Below are 8,290 nucleotides of genomic sequence, written 5' to 3'. Positions count from 1 at the left end.
TGATTGAGAATTCTCATTTTACATAGAAACTGCTAAAATCCAAAATATATCTCATACACCATCGGATTCAATATATTATGGATTCAATAAATCATGGAATTTATTACTACAATAAATATTGGAGTTAAATGTCTAACATCAATAGAAACATATTATACATATAAATTTTGATATATTTGTATAATATATATTTAATTATATATTTGCTACAGTATTCTAGTCCGACCAGTGGTTGAACCGGTCCGACCAGTTGAACCATGAACCAGTAGATTTGTCGGTTCGTTTGTCGGTCCGGTTGTTAAAACATTGGGAGAGACCATAAGGATTAGCAAAAGAATCTGAGGTTGTGCGAAGATTGTCACTCATTCACCAATTTCATGTCCAAGTTTGCATATCGAATGATTATGGTTAGGGATATTAATCAGTTTTTCCATATATATATATATATAATTCTTTTGTATGTTGATAATAAAAATTAATTATCATTGCTTAATTATTTTATAGTATTATATAGGATTTGCTTTTGTGATATAATTATAGTATGATTTCTTTTTTAATTTTAGAACATGACAAAAGAGTAAAATTTAATATTTATTAAAGAATAGGTACTTTTAAAATTTTGAATTTTAATTTGAATTCCAATTCAATTCCAAATCTTTTGTATTGAGTTATCAAACATGGGATTTGAAATTATAATACAATTCCATACCAATTCTTTAATTATACCAAATATAGGATTTAGAATTGAATTCAAATTCAATTCCAATTTCGTATACCGAATGGACCCTAAGTTCTTTCATCAGAAATGAATTTCATGCAATTCTGGAAGAGGTGATCGATTCTCCCACAATTTCCATTCCTTGCGTTCTCTCATAGTGGAGTCATTTTTCAATTTGGAAAAATTTATTCTTAATTGAGTCATTTTCATACTCCCTTCGTTCCATAGTAATAAAGTCATTTTGTCATTTTTGTACGTTCCACCACAGTAATAGAGTCATTTTCTTTTTTAGTAAAAGTTAAACACATTTTTCCACACATACTTTACTCTCTCTTACTTTATTTATTCCCTCTTCATCTCTCTACCTTTTTGTTTTTCCCACTTTACTCTCCCTTTCACTTAACTCACCTAACACAATTTTTCTTAATATCTGTGCCGAAAAGAAACACCTCCATTACCATGGAACTGGGGGAGTATATAATGGTACCCCACAAAAGATGTCACACTTTCCTTTTTAGTTTGTCATACAAAAGATGTCACATTTCCCTTTTTGAAATTTTTTTTCTCTCACAGGAATATAAAAATTATATTTTCTCTTTCCATTTAACACACAAAACAAAACCTCCTAAAATCTCGTGCCCTCCCACAAGTGTGACATCTTTTGTGGGACGAATGGAGTAACATTTTTTGTTACTCTTACTTTACTCACTCTCACTTGATCCTCTCTGCTTCATTCACTTTCAACTCTATTTTTTCAACTTTTTTCTCACTCTTAGTTTTATACTCCCTCCGTCCCAACCTAAGCGACCCACTTCTTTTGGGCACAGGAATTTAGGTAGTGTTGTTTAGTGGTGTAAAAGAGGTTGCTAATAAAGTAGATTAAGTGATGTGATGTATTTTTATTTTTGAATTTAAAATGGATAGAATAATTGATTGTTTTTAACATTATTTATTTAGCTCTACTCTTATTAGCTGTACTGATGTTCAAATAATCGAACTAAATGTAAATTAAAAATTGAAATTGTTTGTACGTTAAAATAATCAAAACAAATGCAAATTAAAAATTGCAATTGTTTATACATTAAAATATTCAAATCAAATGTAAATTAAAAACTGAAATTGTTGATTCACATCAAACGTTGGCCATACAAAAACATGGCTTTTCAAATTCACTAAAAATCTGCCATTAAAATAATCAGAATAAAGGTAAATTGAAATTTGAAATTTTTGATTCACAATAGAAGCTGGCGCCACATTTTTCAAGCCGCCATACAAAATTTTCATTCAAAAGTCACCAAAAAGTAGCGCCATTAGTTCCCTATATATACATTGATTGACTAGATTTTACATTCAACAACACAAAACTCAAAATGCAGTCATCCATAAACTTTTCCTCAGAGCATCAACAAAAGGTTGTGCAATTCATCATAGAAAGATGCACAAACGGTAAGCCACCGCGAGGCACGATGAAGGAAGCTCGGGAGAAGTTTAACATATCAGCTTCAACCTGCACAAGGTATTGGAGAGAAGCTAAAAAACAGGCAGCTGAAGGAAAAACAATGCAGGTAATTAATCGTAGGAAGGATAGACCATGTAGCAAACGTGTTCATCTTGATCTTACTTTACTTAAAAGTTTGCACTACACTAAAAGAGGAAGTATCAGAACATTGGCTGTTGGATTAAGCTGCACTAAGAGCACAGTAGGAAGATGGGTGAAATCAGGCCTTATTAGATCTCATACATCAGCTATTAGGCCTGATTTAACAGGCCCCAACAAATTGTTGAGGATGAGATTCACATTAGAGGCCTTAGAATTAGATAGGATTTTGAAGACAATCAAGTTCAAAGATATGCACAACACAATCCACATAGATGAAAAGTGGTTCTACATCACGAAAGGTATGCACAGGTTCTATTTAGCACCGGGAGAGGATGAGCCACATAGATCATGCCAAAATAAGAAGTTTATATCGAAAATCATGTTTATGTGCGCTGTTACAAGACCATTATTTGGAAGAAATGGGGAGGTTTTGTTTGATGGTAAGATAGGTATATTTCCTTTCATAGAGAGGGTTCCAGCAAAGAGGAGTAGCAAAAACAGGAGGGCTGGAACAATAGAAACTAAACCAATCGAAAGCATCGCAAAGGAGGTGACAAAGGACTGTATAATAAACAAGGTATAGTCTTCTAATAAGCATTTAATACCTGCAGTATTTTAATGCATTACAGTGATAACAATTCATTTAGTGCATCACTGAAACACAAACTGCCAATGTTTTGTTGCATGCATTGAATGAAGTGATTACAGTTCAGATTTATTTGATGCATGGTTTTCATGTATGCATTCAAGTTATACATTCAATTTCTGATGAAAGTTGAATGCATTCAATGCAATTAATGCAATACTTGAATGCCAACACAGATTATTCCAGCCATCATGTCAAAATGGCCGGAGGGAGCAAGTAAGCAAATCTTCATACAACAAGATAATGCAAAGCCACACATTAAGGGTGATTATTTGGATTTTATTGCTGCTGCAAATCAGAATGGATTCAATATAAAGCTAGTGCAACAACCCCCTAACTCACCCGATACTAATGTGAATGACTTAGGGTGGTTTCGAGCAATACAATCACTTCAAGTGCAAACTGCATGCAATACATTGGATGATCTATTGAATGCCGTGGACAAATCATTTCATGACCTATGTCCTATAACCTTGGACAATGTTTTTATGTCTCTACAGGGATGCATGATTGAGATCATGAAGTTCAATGGGCACAACAAGTACAAGATTCCCCGTATGGGAAAAGGTGCTCTTAGAAGGTTGGACCAACTACCTCAAAACTTAGAAGTTCCAATGGAGCTAGTTGTTGCTTGCATTGCTTATTTGGAAGCACAAGGGTATAATGAAGGAATTGAAAGGATTGTGCAAGATTTGGGATTGGAACCTAATGTGCAAGGAGCAACATCAGTGCATCTTTTGGGAATATGAGAATCTTTTGGCCAGAAATATTTTGGTAAAATGTGAATCTTTTGAGCAGAAATATTTTGTAGAGATGTTGTAGCAACATGTGATTTGTGTAAGCTTGTTGTAGCAACATGTCAATCTTTTGTAAAAGTGCTATAGTAGCATGTGTATCTTTTGAAAAAAAAAACTAATGTAAAGAAAGCTTTTGATGCAAAATGAAGGAATGTGTTTATGCATTACAGCCACACACACAGTTCACATAGATTCAAAATCCTTCAACAATTCACATGGCTTTAACATCAATTTACTGACACCAAGAATTCAAAATCACCAACAATTCACAACCAACAAAATATCACACTCACCAACCTTTCACATAGAATCAGCATCCAATTCACAAGTCACCAACAATACACATAGATTCAACAAATTATTCAGTAAACACTAACACAAATTTGCCACAAACTAAAAATAATTAACAATAGCCAAGTTGAGATGAACCATAATAGATGAAATATCTCACCAATATTACACTTTCTCAATCTCCTTAGAGGAATTCAACTCATCATAATCAGGGCTGTGGAAACCAAAAATCCCTTCCTCCTTCATCTATCGTTCAGCCTCTACCTTGCAAGCCTCCCAAGTTTCACCAGTCATCATCCAAGCAGGAAGAGGCTCAGGTGAATCCATATTAGATTCGGTGTCTGCTTCGGCATTGGCAGTTGCAGCGGCAGCATCCTGATCCAATATTACTTGGAACCGATCTTTGAAATCCTGCAGTGTCACGCATTCGGAGAGACCATCGCTCCTTGGCTTCTTTGCAGTGGGTTTGGCATCAGGACATGGAGCTTCTCTGTCGGAATATTCGATCGGCGCAACGAGGGGGCGGGAGGGGGAGGGGGGAAAATTCTTGCTTTTCTTTTTCCTTGCACCACCGTGAGAGATTCTTTACCGCCACCGCCACCGCCACCGCCACCGGCAGCAGATTTATAGCATCCAGGGACATATGACAAGATAGGGCGAGTGAGGGGGCGTCGAGGGTTAAACCACCCGTCGTCGGATGGGTTAGGTTCGTCACTACCAGCAGATTCGTCGGAAGCCATTGATGAGAATTTGAAAGGGAAATGCTAGATCTAGGGTTTTTTTTTTGCAAGAGTCGGCTAGAGAGAAAAGAGAGATTGAGTGGGAAGAGAGAGAGGCGTAAAAAGAAAGTGATTTTGGAATTGGAGTGTTGAATACATTATTTTAATGCTAATTGTAATAAGGGCATTAATTAAACTTAATCTAAATCATGTTTAAAATCCCTAATTTTTACTAAAAATAGAAATGAGTCATGTATGTTGGGACACCCAAAAAGGAATACGAGTCGCTTAGGTTGGGACGGAGGGAGTATAATTATATCTATCTACTTAACACACTCAACTTTTTTCTCACTCTTAGTTTTATATAATTATATCTATCTACTTAACACACTAAATATCCATTTACTTTCTCTTATTTTTATTCTCTCTGCTCTATTCATTTTCTACTCTTTTCCCTTTATCTTTTTCTCCCTCTTACTTTTTTAATTTAAAACACTAAATATCCAATTACTCTATTCTCTCAAACTTAATACACTAAATATCCATACACTAAATCTATCTAGTTAATACACTAAATATCCATACACTAAATCTATTTGAGAAATGCAAAGGACCTTAAAATTCTCAATACCATGCTTCTAACAAGGCTGGTTGGCTGGTGTTGAAAAAAATTAAACATGTAAACATGTCATAAACACAATAAACAATAATTAACTGCATCCAAGGATTTATAGTGAAGAGATAGTAAGGGTTCATCCAAGTTTCAATCTTTGTAAATCAAACCACAAATCAAATACATATTTTATGAAATCGACTTAACAAATTTCAAGCATGGCATCATGTTATTCTAATCAGCATCGAAGTGAAAAATATCAGCTCATTCATAGCAGAAGTCTGAAATATCTCAAAATTCATTCAAAAGCAAAATTAAAAAACAAAACCCTAGTTCAAGCAGTGAGCACGACGGCGCCGCCAGCTTCCTTGATCTTCTTCTCGGCGTTCTTGGAGACGAGCTTGGCCTTGAGAAGGACCGGCTTCCCCTCCGGAAGCAATCCCTTGCCGAGGACCTTGAAGTAGCCGAACTGCGTGACGTCGATGAGAGGCGCGTTGTCCTTGGACGCCTTGTCCTTGAGCTCTTGCGGCACCAGCGACCAGAGGCGGTCGATGTTGACGGTGGGGCAGTGGAACTTGTTGCGCAGGCGATGGAAGTAGCGCATACCAACCTTGCCGAAGTAGCCAGGATGGTATTTGTCGAAGAGGATGCGGTGGTGATGCATTCCTCCCGCGTTTCCGCGACCTCCGGGATGCTTCCTGTGCTTGCCGATTCTACCATGGCCAGCGCTCACATGGCCGCGCTTCTTGCGGTTCTTCTTCAATCTGGTGGTCATGGCGGCACAATTGAATTGGGGGTTAGGGTTTCGGCATTTATCGCACACAAATAGGGCCGTGGCCCCATACAAATTTAAGAAGCCCATTTCCAAAAAAATAAAAAATATTTATAACTGAGTGATGTGTTTTAATTTTAATATTATTTTAAATTAGCTATGTGGAGACCAATGTTTCTTCTATAAAATAACTCAAAACACTCTAAATTTTATGCAACCGTCTCATTTTAAATTATTTTTTTTATTACGATATAGTATCAAATTAGCTATGGAGACTACTGTTTCTCCCCCAAAATAATTCGACATTTTAAATTTTATGTAAGCTCTAGGTTTAAATTATATTTTATAAGAATACAATCAATTAAATCTAATTTTATTGTGATTCAAACAAATTCATGATTGCATAGTTTCTATAAAAAGTTAGAGCATTCACGATGAATAACCTATCTCAGGAGCATATCTATATTTCTTCCTACCATGTCAGTATTTTATTCCATGGCCTATTTTCCTGTAATGGAATGGTCTATCACATAATTATCTCATTTTCACATTAAGCATTATTTCTATATTATATTTTTAATTGTTGGTATAAAATAAAATAAGATAAAATAGTTAAAAAATAAATTCAAAACCAAAATAAATTATAAATATAAGGTGAAAATGAAGGGATGAATGTAAATAATGGGGTATGGAGGTATATATTGAGGGTTTAAAAAATATTAAAAGAATATTATAAATTCCGATAATCGGCCATATCGCCACAATGATGGGCCGATCATGGCCCCTTTCCATCGGCCATGGCCGACCCAGCGACCATTTGGGGGAGGCGAGCGAGGGCCTTTCATCAACCCATTCTCCGCAATGGCGGCCAATCTCCGGGCCTATGATGGCCTCAGAAGATAGGCCATCTAACTAATGCTCTTATATAATACTGTGATTATTAGTGGACAAGCCAAAATGATAATGTTGGAAGGGTCAAATTATTGTTTATATTTATGAAGCATTTTTTGGTACCGTTTTCGTCAGAAGCCCGTGACATAAGCAATAGGGGCCCGAGACAGATGGACAATAACAAATCTCGTTCTAGGCCTTGGTTACATGTCAGGATAACATGCTTAAATGGATAATATCTGTAAAAATAGTTGCTAAAGTGTGCAGGATGTCAGGAGGAAAGGGTCGGAAGAAATTCAGGTGAAAGGAACGCAAAAATGGTGCTATACTGATCATAACGCACACCATGAAGCTTGAGGATGAGAATGAGTGGATTGCTATAAATGATCATCTATCTAGAAGGGGCAGAATCATCATTTCAAGAGAAGGAACAACCCTAGGAATTGGATAGGCCGTTCAATAAATAGAAGATCAACATTGAAGAAACATGTCCATGCTTAGACCATTTTCTAGATTATCTTTACTGCACTCTCTTAGATAACTTAGTTAGCTAGCTTTCACTTAAGCTTCCGGCCACCTGTCGGGAGAAGGAGTCTACCGTCCGTTTAAGCTAGTTTGTCGCTGTAGTTCCGGAAGTTTCACCACCCCGAGACAATCTTTAATTGCTTTATATTATGCTTTCTTAGTTTAAGTACTTGTTTTTACTTGCATTTGACTTGGATTCTAGTAGCTGCTTAGTTTGAAAATCTTTTGGTTTGATAATCTTGAATGAAATGAAGTTTTTGTGGTTTATGTGTGTTCCATCTTGACTTTCGTTTGCCTAGTTAGATAGATCTAGTGATTTCACGTTGTTTACTGTTGTTTTCTAGCTCAAATATGCCTAGTTAAGTTAGATCTGTTTATTCAAGTTTCTCAAAGTTTTAATCGGGCGTTTCTTCTAAAAATGCATAGATCTGAGTTTTCCGCCACCTTGCATGTTGATCTGTGTGCACGTCTGCTGATTTATTTCTGCCTAATTTAGTTGCATAGTTTAATTTCTCGTCTAGATCTAGATTTAGTGTTTTGGGTTTTGGTTTGATCTGAATTTTTTGCGTTTGATTCCGAGCATTCATCCATGGAGGTTTGATTTTTTGGTCATTTTTCGTTGCTTGGTGAAGAAGACAACATCTCAGCCTGATTCTGGGACCACTTCTGTTCCTTTTTACTTTTTTCCTTTCACATTTCAGTACATCCATCTCTATGG

General features: G+C 36.0%; 2 protein-coding genes across 2 annotated transcripts; one reads left to right on the top strand and one right to left on the bottom strand.

Moving 5' to 3' along the window:
• Positions 1 to 2,184: 2,184 nt before the first annotated feature.
• Positions 2,185 to 3,713, top strand: LOC125206766. Its single transcript, XM_048105991.1, has 2 exons — positions 2,185 to 2,895; positions 3,141 to 3,713. Exons 1-2 carry the CDS (start codon positions 2,185 to 2,187, stop codon positions 3,711 to 3,713), a joined length of 1,284 nt encoding a protein of 427 aa, XP_047961948.1.
• A 1,917-nt stretch (positions 3,714 to 5,630) lies between these two features.
• On the bottom strand, positions 5,631 to 6,206 carry LOC125203970 (60S ribosomal protein L27a-3-like). Its single transcript, XM_048102502.1, has one exon. It carries the CDS (start codon positions 6,157 to 6,159, stop codon positions 5,719 to 5,721), a length of 441 nt encoding a protein of 146 aa, XP_047958459.1. The 5' UTR covers positions 6,160 to 6,206; the 3' UTR covers positions 5,631 to 5,718.
• Between the last annotated feature and the right edge of the window lie 2,084 nt (positions 6,207 to 8,290).

The sequence above is a fragment of the Salvia hispanica genome, chromosome 2 (assembly GCF_023119035.1).
Source record: "Salvia hispanica cultivar TCC Black 2014 chromosome 2, UniMelb_Shisp_WGS_1.0, whole genome shotgun sequence".
In the NCBI taxonomy this organism is placed as follows: Eukaryota; Viridiplantae; Streptophyta; class Magnoliopsida; order Lamiales; family Lamiaceae; genus Salvia; species Salvia hispanica.
Note: the sequence above shows the minus strand (reverse complement) of the source record. Positions and strands in the feature narration are given on the sequence as shown.

Bases quoted from the DNA above. Each gene is read 5' to 3' on its own strand.
- LOC125206766 (XM_048105991.1), top strand. From the start codon at position 2,185: ATGAAGGAAGCTCGGGAGAAGTTTAACATATCAGCTTCAACCTGCACA. The intron at 2,896-3,140 runs GTATAGTCTTCT...ATGCCAACACAG, and splicing joins AGGACTGTATAATAAACAAG to ATTATTCCAGCCATCATGTC.
- LOC125203970 (XM_048102502.1), bottom strand. From the start codon at position 6,159: ATGACCACCAGATTGAAGAAGAACCGCAAGAAGCGCGGCCATGTGAGC.